We start from the raw sequence: 19915 nt of genomic DNA, 5'->3' as shown, positions 1-19915 counted from the left end.
ACACTGGCCTCTGCCGCTGCAGGCTCACCCTGCATTCCATACCCACCCCCCTCCCCCTCACACACACACCCACCCCTGGCCTGAGTGAGCCAGAGCCCCCTAATCAGCTGCTCCTTTAACCCCGTCCTCTCTGGGTGAAAAACAGACACTCTCAGGTGACCTACACACAGAGGCAGGTTCAAATCCAAAGCTGAACCCCAGGAGCTGTGGGAACAAAGAAGAGAAAGGGAAATCTCTCCCAGCAGCCTCAGGAGCAGCAGATTAAATCTCCACAATCAACCTGATGTACCCTGCATCTCTGGAATACCTGAATAAACAATGAATCATCCCAAAATTGAGGCATTGGACATTGGGAGCAACTGTACACGTGGGGTTTGCTTTCTGTACCTAATTTGTTTCTGGTTTTATGTTTATCTTAGTTTAGTATTTAGAGTTTATTATCATTGGTAGATTTGTTTATTGATTTGGTTGCTCCCTCCCTTTTTTTTTATATATATATAGTTTTTTTTCCTTTTTCTCTTTTTGTGAGTGTGTATGTGTATGCTTCTTTGTGTGAGTTTGTCTGTACAGCTTTGCTTTTACCACTTGTCCTAGGGTTCTGTCTGTTCATTTCCTTTTTCTTTATTACTTAAAAAAATTTTTTTATTTTTAATTTTTAAAATTTTTTATTTCAATAACTTTATTTTCCTTCCTTTCTTCCTTCCTTCCTTCCTTCCTTCCTTCTTTCTTTCCTTCTTTCCATCTTTCTTTTCCTTCTTTCCTTCTTTCCTTTCCTTCTTTCCTTCTTTCCTTCTCACCTTCTCTCCTCTCTTCCTTCCTTCCTTCCTTCCTTCCTTCCTTCCTTTCTTTTTCTCTCCCTTATCTTCTGAGCGTTGTGGCTGACAGGGACTTGGTGCTCCAGCCGGGTGTCAGGCCTGTGCCTCTGAGGTGGGAGAGCCAAGTTCAGGACATTGGTCCACCAGAGACCTCCTGGCTCCATGTAATATCAAACGGCGAAAGCTCTCACAGAGAACTCCATCTCAATGCTAAGGCCCAGCTCCACTGAACAACCAGCAAGTTATAGTGCTGGACACCCTATTCCAAACAACTAGCAAGACAGGAATACAACCCCACCCATTAACAGAGAGGCTGCCTAAAATCATAATAAGTCCACAGACATGCCAAAACACACCGCCAGACGTGGACCTGCCCACCAGAAAGACAAGATCCAGCCTCATCAACCAGAACACAGGCACTAGTCCCCTCCACCAGGAAGCCTACACAACCCACTGAAGCAACTTTAGCCACTGGGGACAGACACCAAAAACAACGGGAATTATGAACCTGCAGCCTGCGAAAAGGAGACCCCAAACACAGTAAGATAAGCAAATGAGAAGACAGAGAAACACACAGCAGATGAAGGAGCAAGGTAAAAACCACCAGACCAAACAAATGAAGAGGAAATAGGCAGTCTACCTAAAAAAGAATTCAGAGTAATGATAGTAAAGATGATCCAAAATCTTGGAAATAGAATGGAGAAAATACAAGAAATGTTTAACAGGACCTAGAAGACCTAAAGAGCAAACAAACAATGATAAACAACACAATAAATGAAATTAAAAATTCTCTAGAAGGAATCAATAGCAAAATAACTGAGGCAGAAGAACGGATAAGTGACCTGGAAGATAAAATAGTGGAAATAACTACCGCAGAGCAGAAGAAAGAAGAAAGAATGAAAAGAATTGAGGACAGTCTCAGAGACTTCTGAGACAACATTAAATGCACCAACATTCGAATTATAGGACTCCCAGAAGAAGAAGAGAAAAAGAAAGGGACTGAGAAAATATTTGAAGAGATTATAGATGAAAACTTCCCTAATGTGGAAAAGGAAATGGTTAATCAAGTCCAGGAAGCAAAGAGAGTCTCATACAGGATAAATCCAAAGAGAAACACACGAGGACACATATTAACCAAACTATCAAAAATTAAATACAAAAAATATTAAAAGCAGAAAGGGAAAAACAACAAATAACATACAAAGGAATCCCCATAAGGTTAACAGCTGATCTTTCAGCAGAAATTCTACAAGCCAGAAGGGAGTGGCAGGACATATTTAAAGTGATGAAAGGGAAAATCCTACAACCAAGATTTCTCTACCCAGCAAGGATCTCATTCAGATTCAACAGAGAAATTAAAACCTTTACAGACAAGCAAAAGCTAAGAGAATTCAGCACCACCAAACCAGATTTACAACGAACGCTAAAGGAACTTCTCTAGGCAGGAAACACAAGAGAAGGAAAAGACCTACAATAACAAACCCAAAACAATTAAGAAAATGGTAATAGGAACATACATATTGATAATTAGCTTAAAAGTAAATGGATTACATGCTCCAACCAAAAGACATAGATGGGCTGAATGGATAGAAAAACAAGACCCATATATATGCTGCCTACAAGAAACCCACTTCAGACCTAGGGACACATGCAGACTGAAAGTGAGGGGATGGAAAAAGATATTCCATGCAAAAGGAAATCAAAAGTAAGCTGGAGTAGCAATTCTCATATCAGACAAAATAGACTTTAAAATAAATAGTATTACAAGAGAAAAAGACGGACACAACATAATGATCAAGGGATCAATCCAAGTAGAAGATATAACAATTGTAAATATTTATGCATCCAACATAAGAGCACCTCAATACATAAGGCAAATGCTAACAGCCATAAAAGGGAAAATCGACAGTAACAAAGCCATAGTAGGGGACTTTAACACCCCACTTTCACCATTGGACAGATCATCCAAAATGAAACTAAATAAGGAAACACAAGCTTTAAATGATACATTAAGCAAGATGGACTTAATTGATATTTATAGGACATTCCATCCAAAAACAACAGAATACACTTTCTTCTCAACTGCTTAAGGAACATTCTCCAGGTTAGATCATATCTTGGGTCACAAATCAAGCCTGGGTAAATTTAAGAAAATTGAAATCATATCAAGTATCTTTTCTGACCACAACGCTATGAGACTAGATATCAATTACAGTAAAAAAAAAATACAAACACATGGAGGCTACACAATATGCTACTAAATAACCAAGAGATCACTGAAGAAATCAAAGAGGAAATCAAAAACTACCCAGAAACAAATGACAATGAAAACACGATGACCCAAACCTATGGGATGCAGCAAAAGCAGTTCTAAGAGGGAAGTTTATAGCAATACAATCCAACCTCAAGAAGCAAGAAACATCTCAAATAAACAACCTAAACTTACACCTAAAGCAATTGGAGAAAGAACAAAAAAACCCCAAAGTTAGCAGAAGGAAAGAAATCATAAAGATCAGATCAGAAATAAATGAAAAAGAGATGAAGGAAACGATAGCAAAGATCAATAAAACTAAAAGCTGGCTCTTTGAGAAGATAAATAAAATTTATAAACCATTAGCCAGACTCAAGATAAAAAGGGAGAATACTCAAATCAATGGAATTAGAAATGAAAAAGGAGAAGTAACAACTGACACTGCAGAAATACAAAGGAGCATGAGAGATTACTACAAGCAACTCTATGCCAATTAAATGGACGACCTGGAAGAAATGGACACATTCTTAGAAAAGCACAACCTTCCGAGACTGAACCAGGAAGAAGTAGAATATATAAACAGACCAATCACAAGCTCTGAAATTGAGACTGTGATTAAAAATCTTCCAAAAAACAAAAGCCCAGGACCAGATGGCTTCACAGGTGAATTCTATCAAACATTTAGAGAAGAACTAACAACTATCCTTCTCAAACTCTTCCAATATATGGCAGAGGGAGGAACACCTCCAAACTCATTCTATGAGGCCACCATCACCCTGATACCAAAACCAAAGGTGTCACAAAGAAAGAAAACTACAGTCCAACATCACTGATGAAAATAGATGCAAAAATCCTCAACAAAATGTTAGCAAACAGAATCCAGCAGCACATTAAAAGGATCATACACCATGATCAAGTGGGGTTTATCCCAGGAATGCAAGGATTCTTCAATATACACAAATCAATCAATGTGAAGCAGAAAAACCACATGATCATCTCAATAGATGCAGAAAAAGCTTTCGACAAAATTCAACACCCATTCATGATAGAAACCCTCCAGAAAGTAGGCATAGAGGGAATTTACCTCAACATAATAAAGGCCATCTGTGACAAATCCACAGCCAACATCGTTCTCAATGGTGAAAAACTGAAATCATTTCCTCTAAGATCAGGAACAAGACAAAGTTGTCCACTGTCACCACTATTATTCAACATAGTTTTGGAAGTTTTAACTACAGCAATCAGAGAAGGAAAAGAAATAAAAGGAATCCAAAACAGAAAAAAAGAAGTAAAGCTGTCACTGTTTGCAGATGACATGATACTATACATAGAGAATCCTAAAGATGCTTCCAGAAAACTACTAGAGTTAATCAATGAATTCGGTAAAGTAGCAGGATACAAAATTAATGCACAGAAATCTCTTGCATTCCTATACACTAATGATGAAAAATCTGAAAGAGAAATTAAGGAAACACTCCCATTTACCATTGTAACAAAGAGAATAAAATACTTAGGAATAAACCTACCAAGGAGACAAAAGATCTGTATGCAGAAAACTATAAGACACTGATGAAAAAAATTAAAGATGATACAAACAGATGAAGAGATATGCCATGTTCTTGGATTGGAAGAATCAACATTGTGAAAATGACTATACCACCCAAAGCAATCTACAGATTCAGTGCAATACTTATCAAACTACCACTGGCATTTTTCACAGAACTAGAAGAAAAAATTTCACAATTAGTATGGAAACCAGAAGACCCCGAATAGCCAAAGTGATCTTGAGAAAGAAAAACGGAGCTGGAGGAATCAGGCTTCTGGACTTCCAACTCTTATAAAGCTACAGTCATCAAGACAGTATGGTACTAGCACAAAAACAAACATATAGATCAATGGAACAGGATAGAAAGCCCAGAGATAAACCCACGCACATATGGTCACCTTATCTTTGATAAAGGAGGCAAGAGTATACAATGCAGAAAAGACAGCCTTTTCAATAAGTGGTGCTGGGAAAACTGGACAGCTATATGCAAAAGAATGAAAGTTGAGCACTCTCTAACACCATACACAGAAAATAAACTCAAAATGGATTAAAGACCTAAATGTAAGGCCAGACACTATAAAACTCTTAGAGGAAAACATAGGCAGAATAGTCTATGACATAAATCACAGCAAGATCCTTTTTGACCCACCTCCTAGAGAAATGGAAATAGAAACAAAAATAAACAAATGGGACCTAATCAAACTGAAAAGCTTTGCACAGCAAGGGAAATCATAAACAAGATGAAAAGACAACCCTCAAAATGGGAGAAAATATTTGCAAATGAAGCAACTGAAAAAGGATTAATCTCCAAAATTTACAAGCAGCTCATGCAGCTCAATATCAAAAAAACAAACAACCTACTCCAAAAAATGGGCCAAAGACCTAAATAGACATTTCTCCAAAGAAGTTATACAGATTGCCAACAAACACATGAAAGGATGCTCAACATCACTAATCATTAGAGAAATGCAGATCAAAACTACAATTAGGTATCACGTCACTCCAGTCGAATGGCCATCATCAAAAGGTCTACAAACAATAAATGCTGGAGAGGGTGTGGAGAACAGGGAACCCTCTTGCACTGTTGGCGGGAATGTATATTGAGACAGCCACTATGGAGAACAGTATGGAGGTTCCTTAGAAACCTAAAAATAGAACTACCATACGACCCAGCAATCCCACTACTGGGCATATACCCTGAGAAAACCATAATTCAAGAAGAGTCATGTACCACAATGTTCATTGCAGCTCTATTTATAATACCCAGGACATGGAAGCAACATAAGTGTCCATTGACAGAGAATGGTTGAAGAAGATGTGACACATATATACAATGGAATATTACCTAGCCATAAAAAGAAACGAAATTGAGTTATTTGTAGTGAGGTGGATGGACCTAGAGTCTGTCCTACAGAGTGAAGTTAATTCAGAAATAGAAAAACAAATACTGTATGCTAACACATATATATGGAATCTAAAAATAATAATAATAATAATGGTTCTGAAGAACCTAGGGGCAGGACAAGAATAAAGACACAGACATAGAGAATGGACTTGAGGACACGGGGAGGGGGAAGGGTAAGCTGGGATGAAGTGAGAGAGTGGCATGGACATATATACACTACCAAATGTAAAATAGATAGCTGGGGGAAGCAGCCGCATAGCTGCTTTGTGACCACGTAGAGGGATGGGATAGGGAGGGTGGGAGGGAGGTGCAAGAGGGAGGAGATATGGAGATATATGTATATGTATAGCTGATTCACTTTGTTATAAAGCAGAAACTAACACACCGTTGTAAAGCAATTATACTCTAATAAAGATGTTAAAAAAAAACAAAAAGAATTTACCGTGGCACTGCGGTCCTTAATATAACAAATCTAAATGCCTTTATTCATTCACTCAATAAATATTTTTTGAAGCTTTCCTAGCTCCAAGGACACAGCAGTGCACAAATCCAAAGGCAAAGTCCCCACTTTCATGGGATTATATTCTAGGGTAAGCCTCTCTCGCTCAGGTCCCTTCAACAGCCTTTCTCCTTACCTTATAAGGTTACCCAGCCCGTCAAGGCTTCTCCAGTTGAATTGTGAGAGATTCCTTACTGTCCCACAGCTTTCCCATTCCTGTCTGTTCTTTTGTTTTTTCTGCCTGGAATACCCTTATATTTTCTGACCGGTTGTCAGTATCCAGCCTTTGCTTTTAGTTCCTGCTCAAAAGTTACTTTGTTGAGAAAATCATCCCTAATGTAATTATTTCTTCATTATTTTTATTTCATAATGAACTTGGACAATGCCTTCAGTTTTCATTTATACCTATCTCCTGATGACTCTTGCAAATATTTCTTGTCTTCCAAAGTTGATTATAAACTTATTGAGGTAAAACCTGTGTCTTCTACTTTTTTTCACGTGTGGTAGAGACTATTTATTGTCCTCTAATATACATTTTCACCTTCCTCCTTTTAATACTAGAACCCCCTAAAATTTTATCTGGTGACATACTAGAGATTACATTTCCCAGTCTTCTTTGTAACTAGGTAAGGTCACAGAGACTAAATTCCGGTCAATGGAATGTCAACAGAAGTGATTGTTTGCTCTCTACTTCCTTAACCCCCTTCCTATGGACTGGAATGTGATCTTGGAAGTGATCAGTCATCTTGGACCTTGAAGATGAGGGCAAACCCCAAGGTAATGGTAATACTAGAGAGGTCATCTGGGTTTTCTGGGCTACCTTTTGGAGCAGACCTTTCTTATTCCAGTAGATGGCCTATGGCCTTGAATTTTTACGCACTAGGAAAACAAACTTCTGTCTTATTTAGGTCACTATTCTTGGCCTTTTATAAAACATTGAAACTAATATCCTAACTAATGCAATGCTCCTTACAGTACTTAACATAGAATATTATAAGTAGACTCCTAAATAAATACCTATTAAATGAGTGAATGTACCTCTGAATTTAATGACATAAGTATTCAGTAATAAAGTGATTTGGTTTTGTTTCTTCTTGAATATTCCATTCATTATGTGTTTAAAAGAGAAAGGGTGGTTCTGATATATTTTTTAAATAAATTTATTTATTTTTGGCTGCATTGGGTCTTTGTTACTGTGCGAGGGCTGTCTCTGGTTGCAGCGAATGGGGGCTACTCTTCGTTGCGGTGCACAGGCTTCTCTTTGCAGTGGCTTCTCTTGTTGCTGAGCATGGGCTCTAGGCATGTGGGCTTCAGTAGTTGTGGCTCATGGGCTCTAGAGCACAGGCTCAGTAGTTGTGGCTCACAGGCTTAGTTGCTCCGTGGCATGTGGATCTCCCAGACCAGGGCTCGAACCCATATCCCCTACATTGGCAGGAGGATTCTTAACCACTGTGCCACCAGGGAAGCCTGGTTCTGATATTTTTTTTTTCACTGAATTATATTCATTTTGTTGGAAATATGACACACTGTCAATATACTCTCTCCTTCTGATATCACTGAATAAGACTTTTGGAAGAACTATCTGGAATAGGATAGTTTGGCAGTAAAATGTGTCATTAAAGAGAGAACTTTTAAATAAATAGGAAACCTTGCAGAAATCTTACAGTTTTGAAGTCTATAGAGAGACATGGTCACTGCTGATGTCTATAGCTCCTTGTCCTGCCCAAGTGCACCATGACCTCGCAGAATTACAAAGCAGAGGAAACAACATACCTCCAAATCTCCCGAGATATTGGCACCAGCAAGAATCCCAGTTGCTGCTGGGAAAAAAATGGCAAAGACAGAGAAGAAGCCTTCACCTTTTGTGAAGCTTGGCCCAAAGTTTTCTGCAAATATTGATGCTGCAACACAAATAATGAGAAAATTATCATGTAGACTTTCTTCACAGGTAGGAGATAAAGTTACATTTGGCTTCTATAGCCCTAAATGCAAAGTGTCCCTATAATCTAAATGGAATGAGCTTGAAGATATTGGTGTACTGCTGATGAACCTCATGTCAATATTTGCCAAGAGTCAAAATACATGTCAGAAGGTTTTAGATCTCTAGGACATACCCTGAAAAATCAATAATTTTCATGCAAACAGAGACCCATGCTGTCTACCTTCTTTGAATCTAGAAGATTGAAAAAGAAGGAAATGGAAAATTCTCTCATGACCCTACTGGCATACTCACAAATATACCACACAACATTGCCCTACACACATACAGCTACATTCTCACTTATATATGCACCTTAATCAGCACACTGCTTTTCTATGCCTTTTTAAAAAACATTGTAGGAGAAACTTATGGGTGAGGCTATCTTAGAGTTTTTTTTACTAATGTACTAACCTCCCTGCCCCTGTCTCTAGAGTTGGATCTTAGATCCTTATACCAAATTCTCATGTATAGGAGACTATATATATATATATATATATATATATATATATATATATATATTCTCTCTTTATATATAATACATATATATGGAGAGAGAGAGAGAGAGAGAGAGAGAGAGGAGCTTTGGTCATAAAATAATAACATCCCACAGGTTGTCACCAAATTATTTAAATGAAAAGAAAACAGGAACTTCCCTGGTGGCACAGTGGTTAAGAATCCGCCTGCCAATGCAGGGGACACGGGTTCGAGCCCTGGTCTGGGAAGATCCCACATGCCACGGAGCAACTAAGCTCGTGCACCACAAGCACTACCGGGCCTGTGCTCTAGAGCCCGCAAGCCACAACTACTGAGCCCACATGCCACAACTACTGAAGACGGTGCGCTCTAGGGCCTGTGCTCAGCAACAAGAGAAGCCACCGCAGTGAGAAGCCTGCACACTGCAATGAAGAGTAGCTCCTGCTTGCTGCAACTAGAGAAAGCCCGCGTGCAGCAACAATGACCCAATGCAGCCAAAAAATTACTTAGTTTAAAAAAAAAGAAAAAAACTTAAAAAAAAGAAAAGGAACAATGTAGAAGAAAAACAAAGAAAGAAAAGGAAGGAAGAAAAATATGAACAAAAGAATCTAGGATGATGCAAAAATAAGGAAAGAAAATTTAAAACATAAAAATTACAGCAGGAGCTGGAAGAAGGGAAAAGAATCAAAAGGAAAAGGATTCGCAAAGCAAACAAGACAATTTTACAAAGAAAAAGAATCAGGAAGAAAGAAGTGATGTGATATAAAAAGGGAACAAATACTGACAACCGAGTAAATAATGAAGGGAAATGTAAAAAACCCTCAGCAGTGGATTCTTGAGTAAACTAGAGTGGAAAGATAGGAAAGAGTGGATAGGCAGAGTAGAATAGAAGAGAGAAGTCAAAATTTATGCCCAGTGCCATGCCATTATCACAGATGCTATATTAATAAGTCCTACAATCTTTTATGCTTGCAAACCTGACAGTGATGCTCAACTAGGTAATGCTATAAGAAAGCAAGGTACAAAATTCTAGCAGGAAGAAAAAATGTGTTTGACTTCAGTGCTCTCAGTGGTTGGACACATTGTCTGAGCTATGTTCTCTTTCTTGTACATGCACTCTACTTCTACTTCTACTATTTGACAGAGACAACAATGTGTCCAAATCACTTTAACATCTGTTCTCTTACTTGCTTTTCAAAATCCCTTTAGGAAGTTGTTATCATCACCCCCACCTTGGCAGGAAAATCTGAGAAGCAATCATGTCAGTTTGCAGCAGGATTGAGACTCACTCTGGTTCTCCTGAGTCCAACCCCAGGCTCTTCCCTGGATCACACTGGGATTCCAGTGGCCGGGGTAGGAATCATGGGGATGGTGATGGGGGCAGGCAATGGAGAACCATTTATTGCAGAGCAAGTTATTTGTCATATGTACCTTGATAATTAAAGAAACCTCTGGACTTTTTCTCATTGTTGGAGGGAATGACAGTTCCAATGAAGAAGTTTGCAATAGCAATGAGAAGAATGATCAGAAGAATCACTTGAGCCTGGAATGACAAAGTAACAGGAGGTCAAATTAGATTTGTTCAATGACTTTTTACATAATTATAAAAGTTATAAGTGCCCACTGAAGAAAGACCCTATCTAATAATTCCAGTTAAGATTCTACTATCCAAAGTAGGTAATAAGTGTGTTCTCATAAAATGGCATCTTAATGAGCCTTATTTGGCCCGAGTATAGATGTTACATTTTCAGTGGGTGCATGTGCTTGGGCACTTGAAGGTGACATTTCAAGAGCATTTCAAGTACTAAGTGGGTAACTTAGTGCAGTGTTCCAAAGAATAAATGGAGCCAAAAGATTGAACACTGATAGAGTTGGTTTCTTTCCTAGGCAGAACACCTATGGATTCCTCCCCTTCACAGTAATAACTGCAGAAGGAGTATGAGAACACAGAATGATGCAAAGAATTCCCATGATGCCTAGTGCACTTGACGTTGGGCTACCATACCAGTGTGCGCCCAGCATAAGCAGTCTGCAAGGTTGACCAGCCAAATCACTGTTCTTTAGTCCATCTGACATTTCATAGAGGTTATTGGCTTGGCATTCCCATATGCTGTTCCCTCTGCTGGAAACACACTTTTCCCTATACTTTGCAAAACTGTATCTTTCCTCTCATCCATTATGTGTTAGTTACCTCCGCAGAGAGGCCTTTCTTGATCACTGAATCTAAACAATAACAGCTAATGTTCACAGAGGGCTTACATTACAACAGATGCACATCTAACTTTACCAATATTCTTTCAGGTAAATAATACCACCCACAACTGTATGAAGTAGGTAACACTGCTATCATCATTTTAAAGATAAACTGAGAAACAGAGAGGTGAAGTAATTTACTAAAGGTCATATAGACATAAACCAGGTTCAACTCCACTCTAACTACAGAGCTGGAGCTTTAAATTCTACCTTCTACTGTTATGAAACTACATTGCCTCCCTCAGGGAATAATCTGACCTATGTTCCCCCTGTTACGTTCTACCTCAGTGCCCTGTTTATTTACTTTATAGCACTTTCACAATTTACCATTCTATATTTACTTGTTTATGTGCTTGTTTATTACTCAGCTCCCCGTAGACCATATGCTCAGCTATGGCAGGGATTGTGCCTGTGTGGGTCACAACTGAATATACAGTGCCTAGCAGAATGCCCAGCACATGATAAGCACTTCGTCAATTTTTGTTTGATGTATGAATGCATAATCTGGAAATAAATGCCAGGTGGGAATGTTTCCTATTGTCTTATGTAAGTGGGAGGCTTTGGCTATCTTTTCATTTCTGGTGACCACTTGATGTCTCGTTATTGCACCTCCAGGCACATAGGAACATAGGAGTTTCAATTGTACTAGTCACTGTCGAGAGTTACAAAGCAAGCAAAAGACGTGCTCTCCATCATTCCGAAATTTACTAACTGATTTACTAATAGTTAAATCCAGATATTCTCTAGTTGCAGGGCTTCTGATGCCCTCAAATTTGCTGCTGGAGTACTGGATTTCAGAGGGGAATGATAGTTTCTGCCTTTTTTTTTTTTTCTCCCAACACACTTGCCATTTCTTGTGGGCTTCAGCACTCACAGCCAGCTTGGAAGGGGATACCAGGGTGTGAAGATGGCAGTAATCTTGTTGGCTCCGTTACTGTTACTGTAGCATCAAGGACAAAGCACAGGCCTGATCACATGAGCTGGACTGCCTGGACTTCGTGCTTTGAGGGCTTGGTGTTCCACCAAGCACTGACCTGGCTCCTTTTATCATAGAAAGTAATAACAGCAATTCTTTTTGAATATGGAGTTCCTTCTATTCCTGCAATTTGTTCGGGAAGCTGACTAGCCGTTGTTGGTAATATCATTTTGAGAAATTCACTAGCAGTTGTTGGTAATATCATTTTGAGAAATTCACCTTTGCTTCCCATTCCATTCCAGCTACTGAAATTCCCAAAAGAATCACCACTGTGATGGAGCCTATTATCCGGATGTCATTGGTTGGATCCACCATCATCGAATCACTCTCCTGGAACAAAAAAAAAAAAATCACTAAAATGGTTAGAAGCTTTTTTTGCCTATATGTCTTATTGTAGAATTTAACAGTGAGAAGAGATACCATGCACTAATGTCTGGGGCTACACAGGATAATGGAAAAATGAAATGCTCATAAATTGGAGAAGATAAAGAATCTAAATTTATTTTTTCCTGTGATAATAGGCCTTTGATAGCCAAGGTCAGGAGTTACAAATTTTAGGGATTCATTCTAGGCACAGCTTTTAAATCTACTGTAGCACTAAGTAAAATTATGGGTACATACAGATATCATGTTTTGTTTCAGAAGAATGACTAGTTATTTTTATGTGTCAAGGGGAATCTTAGAAGAATAAAAATGAGTGGTTTCCAATGTGAATATCAAAAAAAAAATAAATGCTACTCAATTAAAGAACAAACTATGAACTATAATCCACTCATTTATTCATCTAATTTTCAAGTAGAGGTACCAATTGAATTCAGTGTCTGCTATCATTACCATAAAAGGAGGACTAGAAGTTAGCTCATATACTAGCTAATTAATGTGTTCACATATATACCATCCAGATGGGGCACCTAAACTAAAAAAGGCCCAGTTTCCTGCAGTGAGTTCTTCTAATGTTTGAACTTTCTTTCCCTTTGGAAATCTATAACCATAATAGTAGTATTGCTGCTGACAATAATTCCCATTATCTTTTCTTTCATATTTTACACTGTATTTCATGTACATTATTTCATTTGATCTGTACCACATTTCTGTGAAAGACATAAACAATATTATTAGCCCATACTATAGATTTGAAAAACAAGGTTCAGATGAACAGAGGGACTGGTCCAGAATCTCTCAGCTGGTAAGTATGAGAGCCAGGACTCTGAGCCAGTTCTGATGCCAAGCCTAGGGCTCCTTCAACTATATTCAGCGTCAATATTCTGCAGAATAAATCTGTTTCCTCTCATCTTGCCATAATGATATCCCCTCGTGCCCTGAAAAAGCAAAATAAACCAAATTATCTTGCTTGGGTGAAGAAAAGAAAAGCTTTTAATTACCTTAAGAAGATCTACCACAGTCTCAGCAAATCCCACCACATACATAGCAACAGCCACTGCATTGGCAAAAGCAAAGATCAAGCCTATAGACCCACCAAACTCGGGCCCTAAGCTTCTGGAAATAAGGTAGTAGGCCCCACCTGAAACGAGAAGTGAACATGCTTTACATTGAGGAACTTTTAGAGGATTTAGTTTATATGACCAAATAATTTTGAATGTCTGAGACCATTTAAAATACTAATTATTCTAATAAAAATATTATAAATCCTAGTAATTTTAGAAATCTTGTTCACTGTAATGAATAACTTAGGCCTGCCTTATATTCTGTATATAATCTACAATAGAACTACTCTGACTAAATAACATCCAATTTATTGAAACCTATAATACACAAATGCTACTAATAAGAATACAGCAAACTTTACCCCACAAATTCTTTGTCTTTTAAAAAACTTCATTGGAGAGTTCAAGTTAATAATGTAACTGAAGTAAAATTTCATAACTGAAATTTCCAGGAACAGGCAGGCCCAGGCAGAGAATGAAGTGGATAGTTTATCATTGTCATTCTAACTTCCTTTCTGGTATAATTTCTGGTGCACATTTACTACATTAAAAAGGTACCTGTACAGTGCTATAGATTATCTGCTCTATAAATCAGACTTAGTTTTGATGGTTTTAGCTCAAGAAGGCATGGTTATTGCCAAATACCCATATGTGTATGGGTGTGGCAAGTGGGAAGTAAGGTAGGGAGGGCCTGGAACGATTGCTTCTCCCTTGGACCTTGAAAAGAAGGTTCTGCTCATGGCTGTATACTTCTGGACACAGGAAAGACTGAGCCAGAATAGTTAACTACCTCAAGAGTTCTGAGAGCATGTTACTGAAGGTTAAAATGACTAGATGTTGAAAGGCCTAGATAACTAGGTGTTGTCACAGACCATAGTGAATCAGTGACTTCCTATACTGAGCTAGCCTTAGAAGTAGACAGAATTGGTAAAGGAATGACACTGGACACACATATCTACAGCCAAAATTATCCTTCACTGAAAAGTTTTCACTGTTTCCTCCACTATAGTGACTCCTTTGGGTTAAGACGACAACATCCTCTCTAAAAATGTAAACTTTTTGGGCTTCCCTGGTGGCGCAGTGGCTGGGAGTCCGCCTGACGATGCAGGGGACACGGGTTCGTGCCCCGGTCCGGGAAGATCCCACATGCCGCGGAGCGGCTGGGCCCGTGAGCCATGGCCGCTGAGCCTGCGCATCCGGAGCCTGTGCTCCGCAATGGGAGAGGCCACAACAGTGAGAGGCCCGTGTACTGCAAAAAAAAAAAAAAAAAAAAAAAAAAAAAAAAAAAAAAATACATAAAAATGTAAACTTTTATTTGGGTGGGGCAAATCCCCATGACTTTCTTTGTCCTGATTACATTAAATAAGTTAGCAGCAAGTTACTAGGCTTGGTCAAAATGAGAGACAGGCAGGAGCTGTGAGGGGAGCTGTTTTGTAGGTAGGATGGTGTTTTAGAAGGCCCTGCGTAGGGAGATCTGGATAAGGTACCCAAGTAGAGACCCCAGGAGCCAAAACAGAATTGGAGGGGGAAGAAAGGAAGCTAGAAGAACAATAAGACAAATTCAACCCCTCATTCTCTGCCCAGGCCTGCTTGTTCCTGGATGATTTGAAAGTAACTCTTTGTTTTATTTGTTTTTATTTTCTTTTTAAGAATCTTCTCAAGCTTATTGGCCATTAGGAGCATAGTGTTGGGGTGAACTCTGAAGTCTCACTGAGTGGGAAGTGTCAGCAGTGTCAGCTGGGGTGCTGGAGAAGACCCCTTCTGAGGGGCCCTGGGAGAGAGGCAGTGGGGTCCGTCCAAGGCACAAAGAAACACATAATACTCTATGCTTTCTTTCTAGACACCTGGTCATTCTCTACTTTATAAACATGTTTAATCACAGGAAGTGGGCCAAAAAAATCTTTTCTGGAGATCTCTTAATTTTAGTTGAAAAGAATCATGCCTTGCTGTTTAAATTTTGGATTATTTTGTTTTGTTTTAGGGCTTCTGGGGACTAAGTATCAATGTACAAATTTTACTTCCAACATTAAACCAACTCTAGACATTACTACATAGTGAAAGCTTATAGCCATAAGTACATGAATTGGCTTACCTCCTCTTACTACTCCATTTGTGCAAATAGCGGACATAGAAATACCTGTGAGTGTTGTCACTACCACACTCAGGCCAATGATGATGACTCCAAGACCTGAAAAATCCCCCAAGAAAGGTGTTTGGCTCCAGTACTTCAAGAAGTCACCAGTACTTCAGGAGGCAGCAGTCTGAATCTTGTCAAGGAAAGAACAGTCTCCCTATGGAAAACCTGAAATGTTCTAAAAGATCCCATTCCATCTAGGTCTAGGAAGGTCTAGGAAGCACCTGAAATGTACTAAACTTTAAAACTGAAGCTGTGTCGAGAAGTCATTTCCCAAGAAACACCAGCGAGAGGTGTGCAGTAGCCTGAAAAATAAAGCATTTACCCAAGGAATTTGAGCATCTGGAAATCATGACCTGCAACGTGCCAGAGAGGACCATTAGAAAAGAGACCACAGCTGACAAGAGTAGACGAGGACTATACGCACAGTACCTTGTGTTTCCTTCTGTGTCCAGCTCATCCACACAGTTAGCCAGGCTTCAAGAACATTGGGCTACTTTCTTGTTCCCACCAAAAAGAAGTATAATAAAAAGTTTTTGCCTACCCGTAGCAAGTGATGAGAGCATTTAGATATCTTAGAAATTTTACCTCCACGAACAAACCCGTTAGTTGCTATTGCAGAAGTTGACAACCCAGTAATAGAAGTTACCATGGTGGAAAGAAGAATTATGAGAACTCCAAGACCTGTTAGCAATGAAAGACAGAAGATACTACATTTTACTTTTCTTCCTTGGATTCCCTATTGCTGCAAACTATACTGCTTTGAATTCAAGTGTTCACATCCAAGCCTTGGGCCCCAGTGGAGTTCCTTCGTGCTAAGGAGAAACGGGTTTGCCTGGCGTAAAGACCAAGTTGGAGAACTGCTCATTATGATGAAGGATGGTTTCCAAAAGCAAACACAATCTAAAATGCAGCCCTGGAAAGGAAAAGCTGACTTACGCTGGTGTCCTGGGAGAGAAAATACCCTGGCTGCGAAAAGAGAAAACATAACATTTGACCTTCTCTCTTGCTGGAGAGGAACCTGAATGAGAAAGTTGGGGGTTTGACAAAGGTTAAATCCTTCTCCATTTTTCTTGCATCTCTTTTGCCTGGCAGGGGGTAAAAAAAATGAACCAACTTGGATTACCTTTGAAAACACTCCAGAAAAGTCAGTGGTGAACTATTTGGGCCTGTGTTGCCTTTACCTTACAAATGATCATGCGGGTCACAGGTTTAATTACCTCCTCTGACATATCCATTTGTAGCAATAGCAGAGGTGGATAAACCAGTGATAGCAGTCACTGTCACGGCTAAGCCGATGATAATCACACCAAGACCTCAGTTGAGAGAGGAAAAATAAAGGCAATTAAATGGTGGAATAATCCATTAGATCATTTACATAAAAGCCAGCAAGTCTAGAGTAGTCACCAAAGGACCACATTTGAGTTTAACAAGTTGGTCTGGACATCACCACAGAGGAAATGCCCAGCATTGAAGTTTTCTGCCTGGAGTAGCACAGATCCAAGAAACTCAAGACCTAAGCTGTGCAGTGCAAAGTTTCACATAACTGAACAACTATGGCTGGTCAGAATTCAACATGAACCTCACTGTTTATGAAGTTCCAGACACCCATAAACATAATAATTGGTCTGAACAATCCCAAGCTGTTAATATTACTAGAGTGTAGATGTTCATCCTTCCAGGGAAGTATCTTTTTATGTATATTCGACTGTGTAGGAGTGGAAAATTACACATAGTATAGAAAATTGTTCATCTGGCAGATGAGTAAAGTAGAAAGAATCAAACCAAACTACATTTACTTACTGGCTATGTGAACTCTGGCAAGTTACCTATTTTCTGAGGCAGAAATGACAATGAAATTAGAAAGAATGCGCGTGTAGAGTGGCCGTGTATAAAGAAAGTAGTGGCGTGTATAAAGACAGAATGCATGTGTAAAGTAAAGTAGCATAGTGCATAGAACACAGTACACAATCAATGGCACTGCTTTTTGATCAAATCCACAATAGTCGTAACAGCTATTGTTTATTAAAAGCCAACCATATATCCAGCTGTGCTAGGCGGTATGTGAAATGCAAGGAAAAATGAAAAAAGCTGCCCTCAAGGATCTTATGGTTCAGAATCATTTATTATGAGAGGGAGAAAGCAGACCAGAATTCAGAGGAAGGCAAGGCTGCTTTCAGTTTCAGGAAATACACAGCTAGGAGGACACTGAAGGGTAGCAGAATATGCTGTCCCAAAATTTGCCACTTTAGCATAAGGATTATTTTGAGCTAAAGACAGCTGAAAAGAAGAAGATACCTCTTATTTGCCTAAAGGCAGGACATAGATTTGTAATGGTGTCTCCTCTTTCCTCTATACTGGGGACAGTTATCAGCTAGAGACTGGAGACAGCTGGAGATGGTACTAGAGGAATCTACATAGACTTTACTAACTAGCCCTTATCTTCCGTTAGTTCCCCCATGTATTTGCCTTCCCACAATGTGCCACTCTAGAAACTCAGTCTTTTCCTTTGTCTTGTTACTTCTCTAAAAATGTGTTTTTCTGTTAAGATGCTTGTATAAGCCCAAGTTGTAACCACCCCTTTGAGTTACTCAGTGCTGAAGATTCCCATGTACATGCACGATGCACATATTACTAAACTTCTGATTGTTTTTCTCTTGTTAATCTGTATGTTGTCAGTCTACTTTACAGGGCCCTAGCCAATGAGCCTAAGATGAGTAGAGGGAAAACAGTTTTTCCTCCCCTCCATTACCCTCCTCAGTGGAGATCAACCTTAAATTCAGGGAGAACTTGTAGGCACTGAAATCACCCTGGCTCCAGCCAGAATGTGCTTGCCTAGGTCTGTTTGGTGTGTTCCTTGACATAAAGTGAATGCTTCATAATTGTTGATAGCCTCGCTTGTTCCAAGGATGATAAAAAGGGCAGTTAGCCAAGAGAGGCTGTGATCTCTCTGGCCATGCCCTAGAACAAGGGGAAGTGGAAGGAAGTTAAGGACAAAAATGGGAATGAGGTATTGGAAGCTGGCTCTTTTGATGCCTCCAGTTATATCCTGGCTCTAGCAGAAGTTTCTAGGCTATTTTACAGTTAAAGTGTAGTAGGAAGAGGCTAACCATGGGTATGAGATGCAAACTTAGACTATATTGGTTTGGCCCCTATAGATTCCTGCACATTTGGTGTTATAAGAAATGCTTGCACTAAATTCTTTGTATCTTTTGCAGGGATCCTGTGGTGAGCGTCACCTCTACATCACTGTGCAGTTTCAAGTCTGTGTGCCAGTAAAGGTGACTTCTTTTTTTTTTTTTTTTTTGCACTTTATTTTAACTCTTGACTTTATTTTGAGGAAGTTTGATACCAAATGTTTAGCTCACCCCAGCAACAGTAGAGAACCAAATAGTTTGCATTTCATTGACATTAAACCTACTCTGACTTTTGTTATTTCCCTACCCCTTATATTCCCTTTGCCTTTATTTTCCAAACAATTCTTAATGTATCCTTTGGCATCTTATATATTTCTGTAAACCATTTAAAATCCTGGAACAAAGTTGTATGCATTTAAACAGCAAGGGATTTGCTTCCCTCTCACAATCAAACATAAAATCCCAGGGCAAAAGCAGCTTAGAAAACATTCAGTTCATAGTTTTCTCAAACTTCAGTCCTTGAACCACCTGCTTCAGGAAATGCCTGGGGTGCTTATTAAAAATGCCCAGACTTACTGACTTTGGATCTTTCCAAGTGAATCCCAGGGTTCTGCAGTTTTGTAACTATCTTCCCAGGTAATTGTTATGCACCCCACAGTCTGAAGATTATTGTTGAGCTACCCTCAGCCAATCTCAATTTGTGTCTGCCTGTTCAGCAGCGTTCTTCAAAGAATTCATTGGGAAACAATTAATCCAGCTCCCTAATTTTCAGATGAGACAGTGAAACACACCAAATATAAATGACTTGCTTCAGGTCGTACTTGCTTTTCATGCCCTTCTTCCTTGCTTGATGTTTAAGTTTATTGGATACCATCATGCCCCAGCCAAGATGGTCAAGACAGAGAACAACTAGATGGCGTTATCAGCTCATTCTACCAATTGCTTTTGGGGACAAGGCAGCCAGAACTTATAGCCCCAGATGGTTACCCAAGGACTGTA

The 19915-nt window shown here is 39.2% G+C and overlaps 1 protein-coding gene across 3 annotated transcripts in view; it reads right to left on the bottom strand.

The window, feature by feature from the left end:
- The window catches only part of SLC12A1 (solute carrier family 12 member 1), a 93045-nt gene that overhangs the window by 60210 nt on the left and 12920 nt on the right, over window positions 1–19915 (bottom strand). The window contains exons 4-8 of one of the 3 annotated variants that reach the window (XM_060005178.1): window positions 17000–17095; window positions 13583–13722; window positions 12420–12530; window positions 10403–10514; window positions 8290–8417 (exon numbers count right to left, since the gene is read on the bottom strand). In XM_060005178.1, coding sequence (XP_059861161.1) covers window positions 8290–8417; window positions 10403–10514; window positions 12420–12530; window positions 13583–13722; window positions 17000–17095 — 587 coding nt within the window. Of the gene's footprint in view, window positions 1–8289; window positions 8418–10402; window positions 10515–12419; window positions 12531–13582; window positions 13723–15737; window positions 15834–16367; window positions 16464–16999; window positions 17096–19915 lie in introns of all 3 variants that reach the window. The other 2 variants (XM_060005176.1, XM_060005177.1) reach the window with 2 other exon arrangements.

Source organism: Delphinus delphis, chromosome 2 (genome assembly GCF_949987515.2).
Source record: "Delphinus delphis chromosome 2, mDelDel1.2, whole genome shotgun sequence".
Taxonomy (NCBI): domain Eukaryota; kingdom Metazoa; phylum Chordata; class Mammalia; order Artiodactyla; family Delphinidae; genus Delphinus; species Delphinus delphis.
This window is presented reverse-complemented; position numbering and strand designations above follow the sequence as displayed.